The sequence below is a fragment of the Sinocyclocheilus grahami genome, unplaced genomic scaffold (genome assembly GCF_001515645.1).
Source record: "Sinocyclocheilus grahami isolate Dianchi unplaced genomic scaffold, SAMN03320097.WGS_v1.1 scaffold1042.1, whole genome shotgun sequence".
Lineage (NCBI taxonomy): Eukaryota > Metazoa > Chordata > Actinopteri > Cypriniformes > Cyprinidae > Sinocyclocheilus > Sinocyclocheilus grahami.
In genome coordinates this window covers 462,301-484,684 of record NW_015506221.1, presented here as the reverse complement: position 1 = coordinate 484,684, position 22,384 = coordinate 462,301, and the positions used below count along the sequence as shown (strand labels likewise).

Here is a 22,384-nt window from a genome sequence, read left to right as displayed (position 1 = left end):
TGGAGCACCATGTGCATGCTGGTGGAATTGCACAACCAGGGCCATGACCGCTTTGTCTACACTTGCAACGAATGTAAACACCATGTCGAGACACGTTGGCACTGTACTGTCTGCGAGGTAAGATACAGAGGCTCCTGTAACACGCTACAGCTCTCGTTTATGATCAGTAGTGGATGGGTGTGTTTCTGGGTTTGTTTTGATTTGAGCACATTAGAAAAGAAAACCTTTGTGATTTTGAAACTTGGGGAGCCATGGGATCTTTTAGTAACATCTATTCTACTAGTAGTGTAAACACATCTTTCACATGTTTTGTCCATTTGTTGTTGATGCATCGTAATAATTTCTTGTCTTTTCATAATGAGATGACTTTTGATATTCCTGTCATTCCTTGGTTAATCACTGTGCCCTCATCTTTCTGCAGGACTTTGACCTGTGCATTAGTTGCTATAACACTAATGGCCATGAGCACCAGATGGTTAAGTGGGGTCTGGGTCTGGACGATGATAACAGTCAAAGCGGCGAGGCCTCCAAGAGTCCTCAGGAGAGTCGGCGTCTAAGCATCCAGCGTTGCATCCAGTCTCTGGTGCATGCCTGCCAGTGCCGCAATGCCAACTGCTCTCTGCCATCTTGCCAGAAGATGAAGCGTGTGGTGCAGCACACCAAGGGCTGCAAACGCAAGACAAACGGTGGCTGTCCGGTGTGCAAGCAGCTCATTGCGCTCTGCTGCTATCATGCCAAGCACTGTCAGGAGAACAAGTGCCCCGTGCCCTTCTGCCTCAATATAAAGCACAAACTGCGTCAGCAGCAGCTGCAGCACAGGCTCCAGCAGGCACAGATGATGCGGAGACGCATGGCTACTATGCAGGGCCGAGCCATGCCTCAGAGCCTACCATCACCGCCTGCATCAATAGCCCCCAGCACGCCCACCTCGCATCAGCAACCCAACACCCCTCAAACACCACAACCGCTGTCCAACAAACCAACGACTCCCAATGCAGGTGTCGTGTCCCCGGCCTATCCCAATGCGCCCCGCAATGGACAACCCCCTCCTCAAGCTTCACAGGGCAAACCTGGCCCACAAGCTTCCCCGCTTCACCAGCAGCAGTCTCCGCTCCCGCAACCTCCCCAGCAGCAGCAGCCGCCGCAACAACCGCCTCAGCAACAGCCTCCGCCTATGGCGGTCAAAATGGCACGGCACATAGAAATGGTCGCCCAGGCTCAACACCAACAGAACTATCGCATGACCATGAATGGCCTTCCTATGAACCACCAGCAGCCACGCATGCCAGGCCCAATGCAGCATGTCGGGCCACACGGACAACAGGTCATGCCGTCAATGCCACAAGGACAGTGGAGTGGAGGCCCTCAGCCAGGCATGCAAGCGGCTCAGCAGCAGGTTGCTCCGCAACAGACCGCACCGGGCGCTCCGCAGACCATGCCTATGCAGAGACCCCCAATGCCCCAGCAAGCTGCACAGCCACGCATGATGGTGCCCACACAGGGTCCACGACCGCAGGCACCCCAGAGACCCGGAGCCATCGCCCCCAATGCCTTGCAAGACCTGCTACGAACCCTCAAGTCGCCCAGCTCGCCCCAGCAACAGCAGCAGGTGTTGAACATCCTCAAATCGAACCCGCAACTCATGGCCGCCTTTATCAAACAGAGGACTGCGAAGTACCACGCCAACCAGCCGCAGCAGCAACAAGCGCAACACGGCATGCATGCAGCGCAGCCAGCGATGCAGAACATGGCAGCCATACAGGCAGTGCCGCGACCTGGCATGGCGCCGCAGCAGCAACCGCAACAGCCCGCACCACAAGGCATGGCAGCTCTTGGAGCGCAGAGTCAGCTCATGAACCCTGCGCACGCCAACAACCCGCAGCTGCAGGAGTTGTACCGCCGTCAGCTTTTGCGGCAGCAGCAGCAGCAACAACAGCAGCAGCCGGGAGTGATGCCGCAGGCACATGGCCAGTTCCCGCAGACACAAGGGACTGCTACCAACTACACGCAACTCCGGATGCAGCAGCAGCAACAGTTGGCCATGCAGGGAACAGGCGGACCCATGGGCCAGCTGCCCCCTATGGCCCAGATGGGGAAGGGAGGGATGGGAATGGACGGCACATCCAATCTCCTGCACCAACGCATGCTGCAGCAGCAGCAGGTTCCGCAACAGCAGGTCGTCCTCAAGCCTCCAATGGGCTCACCAGCACAACCAAGTCCAATGAGCCCACAAACTCACCTGCTTTCCGGCCAGCCGCAAGGCGCACACCTTCCCGGCCAACCCATGGCTAATGCACTCAGTAATCAGGTGTGCTCGCCGGCCCCTGTACAGTCGCCCAGACCTCCGTCGCGGCAGCTTCCGCCACATTCCAGTCCTTCCCCACAGGTTCAGCCACAGCCATCGCCGCAGCACGCGCCGCCCCACACAGGATCACCACACCCTGGTCTGACTATGCCCATGCCTGGTTCCATGGAGCAGGCACACCTGGGCACACCAGAGCGGAGTGCCATGCTCCCGCAACTTAATACGCCCAACCGCGGAGGGCTGCCCAGTGACTTAAGTATGGTGGGAGACACAACAGGAGACACGCTGGAGAAATTTGTGGAGGGATTGTAGCGTTTACTGGGAGACTCCACCCACCACAGTCTCCCCGTTCCTCTTTTTTGTGGCTCTGTTGGTTTTTCTCTAATATTCTCAAATTTTTTTGTACTGACATGTAAAGTTTGAAGAAATGTATGGGGGGAAAAAAAAGTTATGTCTACAAGGAATAGGAAATGTTGATGTTTCCTAAAAACAAAAAACTGATTTCTTCCTTTTAAGAGGGATTTGAAAATTGTTGTTTAAAAGAAATATAAATCACAAAGAATATATTTTTTGTTCAGTTTAGACCTATGTGTGGTAAATGTTTTGTTTTAAATTGTCGTTTTGGTTTTGTTTCGGGGGAGGGTGGTCTGGTTTCATGCCTTTTCTTTTTTTTTAAGAAAATACGAAACTTCATTATATTATTCATACCTTTTGATTTATACCTTATCTAACTTTGCAGCATTTCTGTGTTGGAAGACTGTAAAATAATTTGTCTGGGAGTTTGGGTCAGGGTTTCTCTGCTCTGTCTGTCATCCTTCCTGGCGATTGCATTCTAGTGTTGTACCATTTTTTCAGACATGCATTCGGAGGCATTTCCTCCCTTTCTCATTGTGAAGTTTGTATGTATGAGGAGAACTGTTTGTTTGTATTGATAGGAACTGTGCATACGCATGTATGCAGACACGCAAAGACAGACACACGTAAGCATCACTCAGACAATGCAACACCAAGAGGCCATGTACACATTTACAACATCTCACTGGCCTGGATCCAGAGGTTCTGTCTTGCAGATGTGGAATATTGTTGCTTTTTGTCCTAATTTTGTCAGATATATAAATATAAAGAGAGCTAGAGAGAAAGAGGGAGAGAGTGGGGCCCCTAAGCTGAGCGGGAGGGAATAGGCGATCACTGGTTGACTGCTAGTTGGAAACACAGAATGGATTCTGATATTGACCCTCATTTATCACACAAACTTGAACAGGGGCTCTGCTTATTCCCTTAATGTAAATCATGCAACTTATTAAGCAAAATACTTTATAAGGAAGAGAGAATGGAATCACTGTATAAACTGGTTGAAAAAAACGTATTTCTTACTTGTATACCATATTGTTAAATAAACTGTGTGCAACAGATCAAAATCATGTGTATTTAATGTTATTTATATAGTATATTATATGCTAAAGCTACTTTGAAAGAAAGTTAAGGTTAGGCTGTCGCGTCCTTTGACTTATTTAACTTTTACTAACAAAATTAATAAATGCAAAATGTATAAATACTTAAATTAAGCTAGTTATTGGCAATATTTAGTGTAATTTGCCATCTTTTTTAGCAATTTCACCATTTCGTAAGTTCAGTCATATGACTCTGAGACAGATGTTTCGCAATCGACGCAGTCATTGCGTCACCGCGTACTAGACGTCACCGGAAGTAGGCGGCGGTCGCGGAACAGTATTTTGAACTACAGTAGCCGCCGTTGCAGCACACTTGATAAGAAAACCGTCGTTTTACGACATTAAATCATCTGTTTTTAAAAAAAACACAATGAAGTGCGTCTTGCCAACGGTCTGTATTCAAGTTGTTATGAAATAAATCGCAATTAAACTACGTTAACCGATATAATATGTTTCAATAATGGCAGAGTGAAATGTAAACAAAGGTACGCAGCACACTTGATAAGAAAACCGTCGTTTTACGACATTAAATCATCTGTTTTTAAAAAAAACATACAATGAAGTGCGTCTTGCCAACGGTCTGTATTCAAGTTGTTATGAAATAAATCGCAATTAAACTACGTTAACCGATATAATATGTTTCAATAATGGCAGAGTGAAATGTAAACAAAGGTAAATTTGATGTATGTCTTTACATGCAACTCTTCCTTGGTATTTGTCAGATGCGTATGAACAGATAAGCTTTTTATCCACAATATAACAAATTCAAATGACGTTAAATGATCCATAACTGTGGATCCATATAGCAGCTGTCAGATGTGACACATCATGTGTGTGTTCGGCTCATCATGAACGACTCGGACCAGGACTTCACCGACCTCTGCTCTCGTCTCCTCAAAAGAGTGAGGAAGAAAGGAGCAGGAGGATCTGGAGATGAAAAGAGATCAGCAGTCAAGGATGAGGAGCCATCCTCCTCCTCTTCCGAAAGAAACCCCCCAAAGAGGAGAAAGAAGACTAAGGATGCTATTAAGAGTCAGATCAACGGCAGGACTCGGGCTGTAGAGTCTGGTGATGGTTCCCAGCGCGTTCCTGAAGTGTCTGGCAGAGGGAAAGTCAAAGATGCAGTGGTCCAGAGAATGCAGCAGTTTAAGAGAGCCAGTCCAGAGAGACTCTTGCATGCAGAGACCAACCAACCCACAACCACAGAGTCTGATGGAAACCATCCCACCACTACCGGGGTCCAGCAGACAGGTATGGTGTCAAGCAGGGGGTTTCAACCCAGGGATCCACCCAGTCTCTCAACTTTCATTAACATGAACTAACTTTGCCACATTGTATAATGTAGTGCAGCCCAGAATGAAAATTGTCATCATTTACTTGCCCTCATGTTGTATGGCAAACCTCAAACTTATATGAGTGTCTTTCTTCTGTTGAGCACAAAAGAAGATGTTTTGAAGAATGTTGGTAACCAAACAGTTGATGGCAGCCATTGACTTCAATAGTATTTTTTTCTATACATGGAAGTCAATGACTACCGTCAACTGTTTGGTTACCAACATTATTTAAAAATATCTTCAGAAGAAAGAAATTCATACATTTAGGTGAACTATCCCTGTAAGTTAGTTAGATAATTTTAGTGTTATACAACCATTAGCAATAAACATTTTTGGTTTGTCTGGGCTAGTATATTGTGTTTTTGTTTTCTTAATTTTTTTTTACATTTACTTGCCCAAGCAATGATTTCATGGCCCTCCACCAAAAGTACATTTGTAAGTAACATTGTAAATAAAAATTGCAATATATTAAAAATATATACATGTTTATATATAAAACATAAAAATATAAATTTTATTTTTATCATTACAACAAAATTTGTTAATGTCCAATAATAACTGTAAATGCTAAAGATTAACTCCATAAATGTATTATTATTTATTTAAATTTTTTGTTAAACCGTGAACTGTGGTATATGGTTCAAATCAGTCATAAAAATTGATTGCTTTGTAACTTGCAAACAAAATCAGAACAATATACAAAACAAAATATCATCGTAAACCAAATGTAGGCCTACATGTTTTTATGGCTTGAAATTTTTAATGTCATCAATGAAAGTAATTTGTCAAAAGTGTGTGTTGTCTTACATTAGACACATTTTTTGTTTTACAGTTAAAATTCTAAAACATTAAAATTATAAATGTTATATTACAACCGATTGTTTTAATTTGCAATAATTGTACATACATACATACATACATACATACATATATATATATATATATATATATATATATATATATATATATATAAAAAAATTCAGAGTTTTACTATCAGCACAATTTGCAAAAAATATGTTAAAAATATCTCAAATCAAATGTACATGTGTTTTATGGCATGTTTAACGTAATCAATGAAAGTCAAAAAGTGTGTGTGTTCTCCTTCAGAAGATGTGAGTGGCGATGAAGCCCTGGCTCTTCAGCTTCAGCAGGAGTTGGATTGTGAGGCTCGGGCCGCTGGAGACGTGGAAGATGAAGGGTTGTTCTTCTGCCAGCTCTGTCAGAAAGATCTGTCAGCCATGAGCCCCCCGCTGCGCACTCAGCACATCAACAGGTGTGTTACCACCACTACATTATGAACTACCATTCATATCCCACACACACAAACAATATGAGTTTCAGATTTGACTTCTGTCATGTTCTCCTGCTTCGTAGATGTTTAGATGCAAGCGAGAGCAGCGCTCCTTCAGCATCCCATCATTCACACCCCAGACCACGGGTCCCAGAGTGTCCCATTTGTGGAAAGAGTTTTCAATCAGAAAAAAGCCGATCTGTCCACTTAAAGCGTTGCTCAACTAATTTGGGTGTGAAACCAAATGATCTTCTCCAGGCTCTGAGGAGACAGGCTGCTGAGAGAGCGAGCGACAACACCACCGACCAATCGTAAGCCAGCCACTGGCCACTTTATGACACTTTTTTCTTTAATTGAGAGTTTTTTTTATATATATATATGTACTATATACTTAAGTATGTATGTGTGTACTTATATATACAGGTGCATCTCAATAAATTAGAATGTCGTGGAAAAGTTCATTTTTTTCAGTAATTCAACTCAAATTGTGAAACTCGTGTATTAAATAAATTCAATGCACACAGACTGAAGTAGTTTAAGTCTTTGGTTCTTTTAATTGTGATGATTTTGGCTCACATTTAACAAAAACTCAACAAATTAGAATACTTCATAAGACCAATAAAAAAAAAAACATTTTTAGTGAATTGTTGGCCTTCTGGAAAGTATGTTCATTTACTGTACATGTACTCAATACTTGGTAGGGGCTCCTTTTGCTTTAATTACTGCCTCAATTCGGCGTGGCATGGAGGTGATCAGTTTGTGGCACTGCTGAGGTGGTATGGAAGCCCGGGTTTCTTTGACAGTGGCCTTCAGCTCATCTGCATTTTTTGGTCTCTTGTTTTTCATTTTCCTCTTGACAATACCCCATAGATTCTCTATGGGGTTCAGGTCTGGTGAGTTTGCTGGCCAGTCAAGCACACCAACACCATGGTCATTTAACCAACTTTTGGCAGTGTGGGCATGTGCCAAATCCTGCTGGAAAATGAATCGGCATCTTCAAAAAGCTGGTCAGCACACTGAAATAAATGAACTTTTCCACGACATTCTAATTTATTGAGATGCACCTGTATATCATACATTTACACACTTGTGGAATTTACATACTTTTTATATACTTTTTTTATTTATATATTTTTATTTGTTTATACGTTATCATATTTAATACTTCAAAAATAAAAACGCAGAATTTTTTTTCCAGTGTGACATTTTTGTGACTATTAGGCACATTTTTATCTTCACCTTTTATTGCAAAAAAATTGATTTAATTTTAAAAAATGATCAAAAATCATACAGATATTCTGAATTAAAATATCAGTATGCATTACAGTACAAATAAATGGGGAGGGAAATGTGCTTAACTGTCAAGAAAACATGGTTTCAAAATATGCTGAAAATGAAGAAGAAAAGGACAGTTATTAAAAAGGGTTAGTTTTGGATGCTTATTTAAAAATTGACAACAGTAGATAAATTAGTTGTACACGTTCCTTCTGTTCTCGCTGCAGACAGCTACTAGGTAGTGGTACGACAACTCGGAGGGATGGCATGCCTTTAAAAAAGAGAACCAGGAGGAAAGCCCAGAAGCTGGACGAGGACACCATGGTGGCGCTGGCTCTGTCTCGCTCTATACTCGAGCGGGAAATGGAAAAGGAGCGAGATCTGGAGGAGAGGGAGATACTGGCTCAGCTCTCCAGTCCTCCTGCCTTACAGTGGAAGCCTGGTGCAGGTAAACTCACATTTTTCAGTTAAACATATGCAGTGAAATGGCAGGTTATTACTCATAGTGCATCATTCCTGTTCTCTTTCAGGTAAGGGCCGCGGGAAGAGAAAGAAGGGAGTGTCTCCTGTCCACCCACCACTTCTCCTCATTCAGGACTCTCAGACAGCACTGAACCGTCTACAGGAGCGGGTTTCATCTCTCCTGCTTCGTTCCAGGTCCCCCTATCCGCCAACACCAACCCTATCCCCCTCCGCCCTTCCTCTTCATCCTCACGCCCCCCTCTGGGACAAAAGTGCTCTTCACGGAGGAGGACCCGATTCAGTTTCAGAGTTCTACACCTCTGAACTAAGCAACTTCATACAGCCATGGGTTGCACCGGAGGTGAGATATTTGCTTTCTTAATAAATTCACCTTGTCTTATTATGCACAATTCAACAGTGTTTATTATTTCAAAGAAAAAATGTGCACATAAAAAAATATAGATTTATGCAGTAACTGTAAAATGCAAAAATCTGTAAAATATAGATTTATGCAGTAACTGTAAAATGCAAAAATCTGTAAAATATAGATTTATGCAGTAACTGTAAAATGCAAAAATCTGTAAAACTGTAAAAATCGGATTTTACTAAAAACATGAATCCACGCTGCTACATAAAATGTACAAATCATTAGTTCAAAAATAAATATGTAAATAAAAAGGCGACATACTATATTGTCAGAAAATATTTTAAATACGCTATTATTAAATAAATATGCCATAATTAGTTTCATTACATAATTTACAATACAATAATAGCTTTAAAACTATCCATGACAACTATAAATTCATATTTTTACTGATTTTTGTTTTATTGAAATTTTTATTTTATTAATACATTGTCTTTGTCTTAATGTGCACAATTTACTAGTGTGCATTATTTCAACAAACAAAAAATAAATCTAAATTTCTAAACATTTTTAATCAAAATGAAGTACCTGTTAGTTAGATTTTATTAAAAACATAAAGTAACATGAGCTCCTATAATGTAGTACAAATAATAAATACAAAAAAAAAATACAAATAGTTCTGTATATCTTATAGGCCTCATTTTTTCTGTAGTAGCCAGTAGTTCAGATTTTTACTTTGCCTGCCAACATTTTCATTCGCACAAAATTATAAAAAAAAATTATATCAAAAATGATTTTACGAAAGAAGTCTCTTATGTTTACCAAGGCTGCGTTTATTTGATCAAAAACAGTAATAATTGTGAAATATTATTACAATAATAATTTTTCTATTTGAAAATATTTTAAAATGTAATTTATTTGCGTGATGCAAATCTGAATTTTCAGCAGCCATTACTCCAGTCTTCAGTGTGATACTTCTATTTGTCAGGATTATTTGATGAATAGAAAGTTTATTTATTTCTCACTGAATATTTTGTTTCCCTCAGAAATGTGTCACATTACTGAAGTTAAAGGTGTTGTGGGTGCTGATGCTTCATCTTTCTTTACATTATTACTTCAGAGGGAAAAGGTCAAATCTCTTGAATTAACTCCAAACAAGAAACCTCAAGCTGTGACCTTAGAGGCTGATTCAGTCCAGGAAAAGCTTTCAGATCAGAGCCCAGCAAAACACCAAACTACCCGACCTCCCACCCCCTGTTCGGGTACACCAGGCTCCCAGGCTCTGCAGGACCTGATTGAGCTTGCAGAGGAAGGCATGACCCTCACCCAGATTGGATACACAATGTATACGGCCGCAGGGGACAAGTCAGGTAATATTGGTATTCTGTCACAAAAATATATATTTTTTTTTATTCTCAAGCTCACACTGTTTCATGTTCTTTAGTTAGCGATAATGCTGTGAATGAACTTCCCTCAAGTGGATTTGTTCCAAAGACAAATGACAAGTCGCCTAAGAAAACCTCAGTAAGAATTTCCTTCAGTTTTATCCACTCGTACTCTGTTGTGATTGGCTCCATATATTAAATGTTCATTAGAGTTGTCTAGTATTTTTCTGAGTTCATTTTTGTGTTTTTCAGGTGTACGTTTCAAAGCTAGTATCAGATCTGAGCAGCATGCTGAACAACCCTCAACTCAGTGATGTGCAGTTACAGGTGGACAGTGGGGATGTTTTCTTCACGCACTCATTTATGCTGTACACACGATGCCCCCTGCTGGCCAACATGGTTAGTGCAGCTGCACACTGCCGCCACAAGCATGAACTAATAATCGAGAAGTGCAGATAAATACCCAAACTGTTACCATGTGTTTGTAGGTTCATGACTCAGGTTTTGGCGTTCAGGAGGAGGGTATGCCTGTCGCTCAGAGGGTGTTGTTGGGTAATGTGCTTGGGGAGGCAGTACTGGCCCTCCTGCAGTATCTTTACACAGCCCACTGTCCTCTAACACACACTCTGCTACCCCACATACAGGAGCTTGCCGATAGGTTAGAATGACGATCCTTATGGTGTGATTCAAATATTACAATTATTTCCCAATCCTACTGGATATAAATTGATTCTAGGATAGTAAATCTGTGTTGTATTTCAGATTTGGTTTGGTTGAGCTGCAGCAGCAGTGTGAGGAATATTCTGGAAGTGTAGAGGAAAACCCAAGAGAGGAATCTGAAGGCATGTTTCCAGCACCTGAGCCTCATCTCACGGACCAAGAAGACCAGAACTTGGCAGAAAGCAACTTCTTGGAGCTCCTACAATCAATGTGGCAGCATGGGGACAGCGAAGAAGAGGATGACTTTAAAGAAACTGCTGGAGAGGAAAGAGACATGGAAGAGGAGCGAGAGGGAGGACATGGAGAGAAAGAGGACCAGGTGGATGAGGAAGAGCTTGATGAGATCTATGAGTTTGCAGCGACACAAAGGAAGATAGAGACGATGTTGGAGACTGCAACCGAGGAAGAGGAAGAGGAGGGAGATGCAAATACATTCCTTGGAAATGAGAAGGATGAAGGGAAGGAGAAAAACAACACCGAATCCCATTTAGAGAAATCTGCCGGCAGTTGCTATAGTAACAAACAAGGCACGGATGGGACGGAGGCTGCCATGGTAACAAGTCCAACAGAAACCCTTAAAAACCCCAATTTTTGTTTGATTCCAGAATTAGATGAAAACAAAGACTCAGATGCCAGTCTAGACAAGAGTTATGAAGGTTTATTCTCCCAGTCTGTTGGGGAATACATGGAACCGTCACAGACGCAAGCGTCCTGCTCTCAGCAACAATGTTACAAGCCATCAAGCACACTACAGCAAAATACACCCGCCCCATTTCGCCCTTCATGTGTCAGTGAGGTGATTGACCTGTCTATAAGCCCTCCACCAAGCTCAGGTGTGTCAGGTGAGACTTCCTTCCCCATGCCTGGAGTGTCTCCTGTTCTACATGAGGGTGAATATACAGGTAAGTCTCCACTAAGAAAAGACAGTTCAGGATGCCAGGGAATTGAAAACCCTCCTTCCCCTCCAGAATCTCAAAGCAAGCAGGTTGAGCTCATTGTTCTCTCAGATTCCGGTGATGAAATGGATATAGATGACAGTGACCAAAATGCTGCTACCACTAAACTTGCTTTGACTCCTCCGTCTCCTTGCGAATCTCTCTCAGAACCTCCTCAGAGGTCCTCAAGCTATGCTTGTAAAGTCAAAGAGAACAGTTTCAAAGAATCTGGATCCCAAGGCCATGCCGGCAAACAGGTAGATGTTTTCAAGCAGATAGATACTGATATAGAAGCAAAGTCTGACCGATCAGAGCACTGTAGCCCCGGGGTTGAGAATGAAAGTGTGTTTGATGGCTCTGCCGAGGTTTCCTGGCTGATTCCAGCCACTCCAGTACCATCCACACGCTGTAGCTCTGCCCAGACCTGCATCAGCATGCGCCGAACCCAGCTCTTCCCCAAGTCATCGTCCTCTTCTTCTTCTTCCTCTGTCTCGGAGGGTTTAAAACCTGCTAGCTCTGCTTCTTCAAGCAGCAGCTGCCTAAAAGAGAAACCAGCAACCTTGTCCAAATTGCACAAATCATATCAGAGTCCCTCTAAAGAATGTCATAGCATTGAAACAGATCGCTCTCCAGGTTATCAGAGACCACTTCACCATCTAAGACTGTCTCAGGTTTCTTCTACAGATGTTTCTGATGGCTCCCACATTGGCATCATCATGGGACATCCAACACAGGGTGTCCCCAAGCCCTCCAGTAGCACTCCTCTCCATTCAGACTCTTCCTTACAACATCAGAACCCATTTTGCTCCCCTATGGTTGACGACCGTGAGGTTCGGCTTAGGAATTGTAGAGGTAATTCTAGATCCTTCGGTAGGCAGGGGAAAGTTGACCTAGTGTCTTTACAATGGAGTTCTCCTAGTAAAACGCCTGAGAAGCAGCAGAGTAGCTCTCTTCAGCAGGGATGCTCCAGTCCGTCCTCGAACTCTCCAAGATACATTCATCCAGAAAGTTTGAGAGAGAGTGAGAACGATGGGATAGAACGAATGGAATTGGGAGAGAATCCAAATCAGAGTGTTGAAGAATTGGTGGATATTGCGGGAAACTCCTCCTGTGACATGGATGAGACTGGAAGAGGAGTGAGAGAAGAGAATCCAAATCAAAGTGTTGACGAAGTGGTTGATATTGCAGGAAACTCATTTTGTGTCATGGATGAGCCTCCTATAGCGTTTGATGACTCCTGGGGTCTGGATGGAGGGTTTGGAAGCCAGAAGCCCTGCTTTAGTCTAAGACTTGACAGCAGTAGAGTTGCAGTCAGTCCACCAGGTCTCGAGGGTAAGGGACCAACGTCCACGTCTCCTCTTGCAACTGGAGCTTGTAACAAAACTCCTGATCAAAGTCCAGGTCCATTTAATCACAGCCTACCTGACCCTGACATGTGGGATGATTGGGAGGAAGAGGAGGTTGCTCCCCTTCCTCTTTCTCAGAGATTGACAGCTCCCTCTGCCAAGAGAGTTGCCGAACTAAAGACTCCAGGTAAGACAAGTCGTCCTCTGTGTTAGTTATGTTTCACCGGAGCTCTTATTTTTTTATGACATGGGTACACAGATGTTAATTATGCATTCAGAAAGCCTTTTTTGTTTTAGAAAACCTTCTTAAAATCAACTTTACCTTTCTGCACAGTTGCTTGCAGAAAGAGGAATAAAGGACCGCTGGTGCCCATCACTCCCATGCCAGGCTTCTCTGATATGGACACACCAGAGCTCAAAAACAAACTCAACAGGTGAGCATAACAAGAATATATAGATATTACAATGCTTAAAAAATGTATTAATGCCATTGCATAGCACAAAGTGGAAAACAACTGAAACTAAAATTACCTTTTGCAATGACTTTTAAGTTAAGTTTTTTGTGCACTTATGAAGTCAGTTCTATAAGTTTTATAACAGACACGTCTGCCAAAGCATCACGTTCAATAACACAAGAGCTGCAAAATTTTTTTTTGTCCAGGTTCGGTGTGCGTCCGCTGCCCAAGAAGCAGATGGTTCTGAAGCTGAAAGAGATCCATCAATACACCCACCAGCTGCAGAGCTCAGAGTCTGAGGAGGAGACCTCTGGACCCCAATGCCACCCGAATGCCTCCAACTCCCAGTCTGCTCCGCTCTGCTTTAAGCAGCCTACAGCGCCCCCTGCTGTCTCACCTGTGAAACTGCCACCAAGTGAAGAAGATGAGCTTTTATCAGCCTCTCAAAACTCGAATACATCCTCCACTGCAGAGTCCGAGAGGTACAGCTCTTATATGGCTATATGCCCAATTAATACTACAAAGCAAACTTTGTTCAACCATTTTCTTCTTTCCAGGTCGAACCCAGAGCTCTGTGTGTCAGAAGATGATGACTCGGACAGCGAGGGCATCACGGCGTCTCAGGCTGTTGTGCGCAAGAAGGACAAACTCCTCGCAGTTCGTCAGTTAATCCTATCCGACCCCAAGCTGTACGCCCGAGTGCTGCAGTATCAGCCTCTATCCCTGGCGGAGCTGCGGTCCAGCTTGAAAGCGGCGGGCATCAGGTTAGGTGCTGCTAAACTACTAGACTTCCTGGACTCTCAGTGCATTACCTTCAGTATGGCCAAACAAGGCCAGAATGCATCTTCCCGCAGGAAACGACGTGTGAAAACGACAACCAGCGGTGGTGCAGCCGGAAGAGGGAGGAAAAAAGCAGCTAAGCCCAGTGGAGAAATTGCATGAGGGCAATTTTTATATCAGTTTCAGATTAATGTTTTCTTTTGTACAATGTTTGAATTGAAAATATAATTTTAAATGAATTTAATGTCTGGATAATGCAATTAAAAGACATTTCTTAATGTATATGTCACATGTTCATTTTAAGCTGTTTTATGTTGTAAATTTCATCCAACAGTCTAGAGCAGGGTTCCTCAAATCTTACACTGGAGGTCCAATGCGCTGAAAAGTTTAGTTCCAACCCTGATCTAAGTCGGCTACCTGTGATTTTCTAATGATCCTGAGGCCATTGATTAGCATGCTCAGGTGTGTTTGATTAGGGTTAGAGCTAAACTCTGCAGGAAAGTGGATCCCTGGTCTAGAGATTTCTATAACCAAAATGTGCCTCTCAAACAAGCCTATTTTTTTTTTTTACAAGAACGGTAATAACTGTGCGGTCAACCAGTTTTGCTGAATAATATGAAGATTGTATTATTTTTGCATTGTGACAATATTTTCATGACAAACAAGTATATTTCACACAACTAGCATTATCCTGTAATGCACATATATAGAGTTATATTTATAAAAATAAAAATCACAATGCCAAAAATATTAAATAAAAATGACAGCAGTTAATAAATATAAAATATGACCCATAAATTTGCACCCAATGATATCAGAACGTGACCAACAGTGAACAAAATAACCAAAGACATCTTGAAAATTTTTTACTAGACTTTTTTTTAGGGGGGGTTTGTTTTATAACATCACTTTTTTGCAAAGATCTGCAGAGAAAAACAGACATCTCACTTTCTAACAAAGAAAGAAAAGCAGAAGAAAAATCTGATCGTCTTCCATGTGCATGAGAGAGAGTCCGGGTCCGGCTGGGCTAACAGTTCCACAGGAAGGGCTGAATTCATACAGTGTGCAAATCTCTCGCATGATCACCTGAGCTCATCAGGAGAGTCAGTCTGGACCGTTCAGCCACATCTCCTCATGCCCCATCATGCACCTGTCATGACAGGTTGGCAATGTTGGCCAGGAAACGCTTGGCCCACCACTCCTCGAGATCAATAGGCACAAAATCTGAAAAAGACAGAGACTGGGTGAGTTCTTTGAGATCGTACCATATTTGAATTAAACAGTGCACAAAATGTATGGACTTTTTATTTATTTTTTTCCCATTTGTAGTGTGGAAGCAGCTTTTCTTCAAAGCAGATCCTTTTGTGCTCCGGAAACTAATTCATACAGGTTTGGAATGACATCAGGGTGAGTAAATTACCATTTTTACATTAAATTGAATTTGTGTATCCGAAAGACAGAAGAGGCCTTCAAAATAGGCTGAGAAGAGAGAACAAGTCAGCAAAATAGAGACTATTTAAAAAAAGTAAATAGGACAGAAGTCCTAGACTGACTCTTCATGCCGGGATTGGGGCTTCTCTCCGCGTACTGAACCGGGCCTTTCCCGTTCTCCGGCTGGGATCCCTCTCCAAGCTTATGTTCCACCTCCTGCCAAGCTGCAATCATAAGATATTGTATCAGTATAAAATTACAATTCAGTCTTCCAACAATTAACACCTTAAAAAGGTCTTAAATCAGAGAAGAAATCTTTAATTCATAGTCATAGCATTAAATGTTGCATCGATTGCAAAAAAAAAATTCCACTGTATTTTGGTCTTGTTTTCCAGTTCAAATATCTAAACATCCTTAAATCAAGATACATTTACTTGAGATGCAAAATGATGATATGAAGCCTTTGTTTTCGAAGAAATGTAACAAAACTACGCGTTTATGCTTAAAACAAGAACAAGCATCTGTCAATGGAGTATGAAACTTTTTTTCCCTTTGAGTTATTCTTATACCATAATTGATTGTTTTGTGAAGTGAATGAAAAAGTAATGGAAATATGTATGAAGTTGTATATCAAACTTTAAAGTGCTGCTAATACAACTCATTAAGATTCCTAGACATGGAACATTTATCTTCATAAAATCTGCAGAAGCTCTTTATATACTGCTCTCGTGTAGATTAAAATGTGCAAGTCATGGTGACGTCTAATTCATTAGTGAATCATTCATTTGATTTGATTCTTTTCAATGCATGTTCATATTGTAGCCAGAACGATTCATTTGTGAACAAGTCTATATCTGAATGTCTTTTAAAATCCTTCATTCAGTGATCAAAAACGAATGGAGAGGAATACAAACCAAACACGTTTTGTCCTAATTTGCATCGTATCCCAACATACTACTTGTGAAAACACTACAAATGCAATGCATCACAACAAAAGGAGAGTTTAGATCTAGAAAAAAAACGATCTTCTTCTCATTGGCAACTCGGTAGAAGTGAATGTGGACACCTTTTACCAATTCTAATTGCTTCCTTTACACTCCCTAAACTGGTTGCGAGATTTTACCAGATCATACAGCTCTTTTCTATTGACTAAAGCAGTTTTGCAAAACACTAAGCCTCAGTTGACTAGTCTGCCATTGTACAAAAGAGCATGAAAACTGCCCTTGAGGGCCATTGCATCAGCTGCTGGAGGTGGAGCCTGGCCTGCAGACAAAAGATAAGAATTGCCCTGTTTCACACAAACTCTGCTGGACTTACCTCATTATAAAGTACATTGACTGGAGTTCAGACTCTTAAAATTCACAACTTTAGTTTGCACATGATTATTAAACTCTTAAAACTTTAATAAAGAATCAAGACTAGCTGCAAACTTGTAACGACTTCAAGTTACTGGAGAGCCTTGAATCCGTTTGGTCGCTCTTCAAAGTCCATTAAGGTCATGGCAACTACTTGCCCCAACCTTAGCCCTCCTCAAGTTCTCAATGGTCAAGGATTCAACATTACTGAACTCACCCTCATAAACAAACCGAACATTTTCCTCGTGTGCGGGGGTGAATCCCTCAGTAGTGTTCTCAGCTTTTGGAGAGGTTGATCTGTGGAACCGCTTTCCGTTTTATAACATCACTTTTTTGCAAAGATCTGCAGAGAAAAACAGACATCTCACTTTCTAACAAAGAAAGAAAAGCAGAAGAAAAATCTGATCGTCTTCCATGTGCATGAGAGAGAGTCCGGGTCCGGCTGGGCTAACAGTTCCACAGGAAGGGCTGAATTCATACAGTGTGCAAATCTCTCGCATGATCACCTGAGCTCATCAGGAGAGTCAGTCTGGACCGTTCAGCCACATCTCCTCATGCCCCATCATGCACCTGTCATGACAGGTTGGCAATGTTGGCCAGGAAACGCTTGGCCCACCACTCCTCGAGATCAATAGGCACAAAATCTGAAAAAGACAGAGACTGGGTGAGTTCTTTGAGATCGTACCATATTTGAATTAAACAGTGCACAAAATGTATGGACTTTTTATTTATTTTTTTCCCATTTGTAGTGTGGAAGCAGCTTTTCTTCAAAGCAGATCCTTTTGTGCTCCGGAAACTAATTCATACAGGTTTGGAATGACATCAGGGTGAGTAAATTACCATTTTTACATTAAATTGAATTTGTGTATCCGAAAGACAGAAGAGGCCTTCAAAATAGGCTGAGAAGAGAGAACAAGTCAGCAAAATAGAGACTATTTAAAAAAAGTAAATAGGACAGAAGTCCTAGACTGACTCTTCATGCCGGGATTGGGGCTTCTCTCCGCGTACTGAACCGGGCCTTTCCCGTTCTCCGGCTGGGATCCCTCTCCAAGCTTATGTTCCACCTCCTGCCAAGCTGCAATCATAAGATATTGTATCAGTATAAAATTACAATTCAGTCTTCCAACAATTAACACCTTAAAAAGGTCTTAAATCAGAGAAGAAATCTTTAATTCATAGTCATAGCATTAAATGTTGCATCGATTGCAAAAAAAAAAATTCCACTGTATTTTGGTCTTGTTTTCCAGTTCAAATATCTAAACATCCTTAAATCAAGATACATTTACTTGAGATGCAAAATGATGATATGAAGCCTTTGTTTTCGAAGAAATGTAACAAAACTACGCGTTTATGCTTAAAACAAGAACAAGCATCTGTCAATGGAGTATGAAACTTTTTTTCCCTTTGAGTTATTCTTATACCATAATTGATTGTTTTGTGAAGTGAATGAAAAAGTAATGGAAATATGTATGAAGTTGTATATCAAACTTTAAAGTGCTGCTAATACAACTCATTAAGATTCCTAGACATGGAACATTTTTACATTTATCTTCATAAAATCTGCAGAAGCTCTTTATATACTGCTCTCGTGTAGATTAAAATGTGCAAGTCATGGTGACGTCTAATTCATTAGTGAATCATTCATTTGATTTGATTCTTTTCAATGCATGTTCATATTGTAGCCAGAACGATTCATTTGTGAACAAGTCTATATCTGAATGTCTTTTAAAATCCTTCATTCAGTGATCAAAAACGAATGGAGAGGAATACAAACCAAACACGTTTTGTCCTAATTTGCATCGTATCCCAACATACTACTTGTGAAAACACTACAAATGCAATGCATCACAACAAAAGGAGAGTTTAGATCTAGAAAAAAAACGATCTTCTTCTCATTGGCAACTCGGTAGAAGTGAATGTGGACACCTTTTACCAATTCTAATTGCTTCCTTTACACTCCCTAAACTGGTTGCGAGATTTTACCAGATCATACAGCTCTTTTCTATTGACTAAAGCAGTTTTGCAAAACACTAAGCCTCAGTTGACTAGTCTGCCATTGTACAAAAGAGCATGAAAACTGCCCTTGAGGGCCATTGCATCAGCTGCTGGAGGTGGAGCCTGGCCTGCAGACAAAAGATAAGAATTGCCCTGTTTCACACAAACTCTGCTGGACTTACCTCATTATAAAGTACATTGACTGGAGTTCAGACTCTTAAAATTCACAACTTTAGTTTGCACATGATTATTAAACTCTTAAAACTTTAATAAAGAATCAAGACTAGCTGCAAACTTGTAACGACTTCAAGTTACTGGAGAGCCTTGAATCCGTTTGGTCGCTCTTCAAAGTCCATTAAGGTCATGGCAACTACTTGCCCCAACCTTAGCCCTCCTCAAGTTCTCAATGGTCAAGGATTCAACATTACTGAACTCACCCTCATAAACAAACCGAACATTTTCCTCGTGTGCGGGGGTGAATCCCTCAGTAGTGTTCTCAGCTTTTGGAGAGGTTGATCTGTGGAACCGCTTTCCGTTCAGCCGGTGAAATACAATCTTAGGCGCTGGTGAACTACAAACAATAGATCAAGACGAGTTTTCAAGAATCAGTCCTGGGATTTTTACATTCGGTCTCCTTCAATTCCTGCTCCTTTTGTTTGTTTGTTTACATTGCATTCATCTCTCATTTGCACACTTTAAATTTAAATAAAGAAATTGTATTCATTTAAAAAAAAAATCACTTTCATTATATGGAAAAAGAGTACATTCTTTAACATAACAATATTAATTCAGATTTTAACGAATTTTTGGTGAACTGTTCCTTTAAGTCCAAATACTAACTTACACAATGTCGTTACTACAGTAACAGCGACACGTTATGAAACGCGTTGTTTATTATATCAGCAAAACAAGCGGTAGAAGTGAATTTAAACCGGTGAAATCTCAAACGCAAAATGACAGACACACGCGACTCTCTCTAGCTTAGAAAGCAGCACGCGGGGCTACACGACGTCCTTGTGGGAATATGAGGGGGGTGTGACAAGCATGTGCTCGCATTATAATAACCCCAAAAGGTTAGTGATTAACCCTTATACCGACATGAAGACGAATACAATCTTCAAACCACGCGTTCTCGGGCTCTACACTTGCAAGGTCACACACACACACACACACACACACGGCGCAAGAAAAAACAAGCGACTTCGGCAAAAGCGTAAAAACGGGACGTCCTGGCTTAGAAATGAGGCCAACTTGTTCGGTACGGATACTTTTAAGTGTGCTAAACTCATACACGAGACGGGCACGCTTTTTAAAGGCGCAGTTAAACCATTTTCCCCTCAGGGACCAAACTCAGGTGTTACATATAAGTGCTATTATTACTCACTCCGATACAAACCAGTGGCTTTGCTTCTGTTTCAGGTCGTTCGCTTTGTTCTCAATCTGTTGCGTAGGGCCTGCAAGAAACAATATCTGTTAATACGTATTTAAAGTAATGTCGACCATATTAAATAGACGCACGTGGTTTAATCTTAAATATCTACTATGATAGCGTTAAAAGAACGCTCAATTAAATAACGCACCGACTAATGTGACCTGCTATGTATGCGTGCTGGTGAAATGATACCTGTTCTCCGTTGTGTAACAAGTTTGCTGGGACCTCTGGTTATTGTGTACATCATGTGAGACGCGGTTTCTGAAGAAGCCCTGCGGCGCGATAGATCCACGCGAGGTCTACGGATCGCTCAGTGCGAAAGTCACGCGATCCCGCTTCAGGACGCAGCCACCGTGGAGACGAGCGGCGACCCTGACCGCAGATCTGCAGCTCAGACTTAAGCGCCTGCGTGTACTTGAGGTCAGTCAAGGGTAAGAGCGTTTATTGGCCTGATTGCGCGTCGGAGTGCCCGGTGCGGAGACACTCTCTGAGCTCTGGTTCGGTCTGGACTCTACTGTCAACTCGGACGCGTTCAGATCGCATTCGCAGCCGCCTTCCGTGACGTCACGGCACGCCCCCCGCGACGTTCAACCGGGGTCACCTTTCACCTACTCACCTTGTGGACACCATCAAACCGGCTCTGTGTACCATGTAAACACGCGTTTCATCATCACCAAACATACAACTGATAAACGCGTATAATAAACGACCGCGCGGGATGATAAAGTCGGGCTGCGCAGATGTGCGCTGCTACGCTACCACGTGGGAACCAGGCGCTCTTGTGTAAAATCTAAACATCGGTTTCTTCATGTCTGCAAACGTACCACTGAACTGATTGAAGTGTAGAGTAACACGAGCGCATTAAAGAGCACGGGTTGCGCATGCGCAAATGTGGGCAGCTACGACGCGGTTCCGTACCACATTAACAGTTTGTTTGGGTCAAACCATACGGTTAATCGCGCTAATCTGCGATGCAGGTACTTTAGTTACACCTTTCACTCTTTAAACCAATAGGACTACATATAACAAGAAAGAAGAGAGGAAACCCCGTCTGAGGCAGTTGTTACATAACCCCTGTTGTACAACAGTCCTTGAAATGCAACTACTGGGACAAAATGGCTGTTAATTAAGAATTGTATCATTTTATTTTAGTATAACCATCAAAGAAAACAAGAACATGCCACTTTTAAATAATCCTGAATTAGTATTTATATTTCCAACGTTTGGTAGCTGCCTGAGGATCAAGATCTGTTGCTCATTTTATAAGTTTATTGACCCCTCTTAAGTTAGGTGTAGCTACAGAAATGTGGTTTTACGTGTAACCTGTTCATTAGCTATCAGTACCAGACTTGGCAAACCCAAATAGCAAGGTATACACAGCTAATTTCATGAAGGAGAGAGAAGCCACACCTTATCCTAAATATTCAGTAGCGCAGCAATTTTTTAACGCTCTGTTTCTGCACAATTTAAGTAGCAGTAAAACAAAAGCTGGTTTACTAAATGAATTCCCCTCTCTGTCCTCAAAAATGTCCTTCTTCAATGAATAATGCCATTAAAATAAATCATGAAATAAGGCTATGTCTACATTAATCCGGATACATTTGAAAATAGTTTATTATAAAATGCTCTACGTCCACACTAGCATTTTACAAAAGTTTCTCATCCACACTGAAACATCGGAAAACGTTACTGCGCATGTGTAAAACCTCATAAAAGCTCACCGAGATGATACAGAGGGAACAGACATAAGTTTATGCAATTTCTCTGACAGGATCATTTTATTTATTAAAAAATTCTCATCATTCACTGATGAAGTTCACGATATAAAACGCAACTGCCCTCATGTTTTGCCACAGGGCAGCAATTGTGAGTAAAATTTCTGTTATCTTTGCAGGACTGTAACATGAAGAGTGTACAAAGTAACATATCTGTAGCAACAGTGTGAAAGTGAATAGCACATAACAGGCACAATACCGGTATAAACATGGATATCTATTGGTACAATATGCGTCACATGACTAAACATGCGTCATCGTTTTCAAATACCTCGTTTTCACAGTCCACA

At 41.7% G+C, this 22,384-nt stretch overlaps 3 protein-coding genes across 6 annotated transcripts in view; 2 read left to right on the top strand and 1 right to left on the bottom strand.

Annotated features, from left to right (window-relative positions):
• The window catches only part of LOC107566050 (CREB-binding protein-like), a 76,056-nt gene extending 72,343 nt beyond the window's left edge, over nucleotides 1-3,713 (top strand). The window contains exon 30 of the mRNA XM_016251426.1: nucleotides 422-3,713. Coding sequence (XP_016106912.1) covers nucleotides 422-2,617 — 2,196 coding nt within the window. The 3' untranslated portion in view covers nucleotides 2,618-3,713. The remainder of the gene's footprint in view (nucleotides 1-421) is intronic.
• A 460-nt stretch (nucleotides 3,714-4,173) lies between these two features.
• LOC107566047 (structure-specific endonuclease subunit SLX4-like) lies at nucleotides 4,174-14,268 on the top strand. Of its 3 annotated transcripts, XM_016251422.1 has the most exons (14): nucleotides 4,174-4,241; nucleotides 4,429-5,007; nucleotides 6,198-6,363; nucleotides 6,465-6,692; nucleotides 7,884-8,104; nucleotides 8,187-8,479; nucleotides 9,606-9,855; nucleotides 9,930-10,009; nucleotides 10,123-10,269; nucleotides 10,359-10,528; nucleotides 10,633-13,058; nucleotides 13,206-13,305; nucleotides 13,533-13,808; nucleotides 13,884-14,268. In XM_016251422.1, exons 2-14 carry the CDS (start codon nucleotides 4,605-4,607, stop codon nucleotides 14,266-14,268), a joined length of 5,145 nt encoding a protein of 1,714 aa, XP_016106908.1. In that variant the 5' UTR covers nucleotides 4,174-4,241; nucleotides 4,429-4,604. The 3 variants fall into 3 exon arrangements, with proteins under 3 accessions (XP_016106908.1, XP_016106909.1, XP_016106907.1); XM_016251423.1 differs by lacking the exon at nucleotides 4,174-4,241 and having other exon boundaries at nucleotides 4,308-5,007; nucleotides 6,201-6,363; XM_016251421.1 differs by lacking the exon at nucleotides 4,174-4,241 and having other exon boundaries at nucleotides 4,308-5,007.
• Nucleotides 14,269-14,991: 723 nt separating this feature from the next.
• LOC107566049 (protein FAM195A-like) lies at nucleotides 14,992-21,128 on the bottom strand. 2 transcript variants are annotated; one of them, XM_016251425.1, is made up of 6 exons: nucleotides 20,512-21,128; nucleotides 20,272-20,341; nucleotides 19,405-19,458; nucleotides 17,110-17,189; nucleotides 15,660-15,761; nucleotides 14,992-15,330 (listed from the first exon to the last, which is right to left on the bottom strand). In XM_016251425.1, the coding sequence occupies exons 1-6, from the start codon at nucleotides 20,564-20,566 to the stop codon at nucleotides 15,260-15,262; spliced, it is 432 nt and encodes a 143-aa protein (XP_016106911.1). In that variant the 5' UTR covers nucleotides 20,567-21,128; the 3' UTR covers nucleotides 14,992-15,259. The 2 variants fall into 2 exon arrangements, with proteins under 2 accessions (XP_016106911.1, XP_016106910.1); XM_016251424.1 differs by lacking the exons at nucleotides 14,992-15,330; nucleotides 15,660-15,761; nucleotides 17,110-17,189 and adding exons at nucleotides 17,207-17,536; nucleotides 17,866-17,967 and having other exon boundaries at nucleotides 19,325-19,458; nucleotides 20,512-21,116.
• Nucleotides 21,129-22,384: the final 1,256 nt, after the last annotated feature.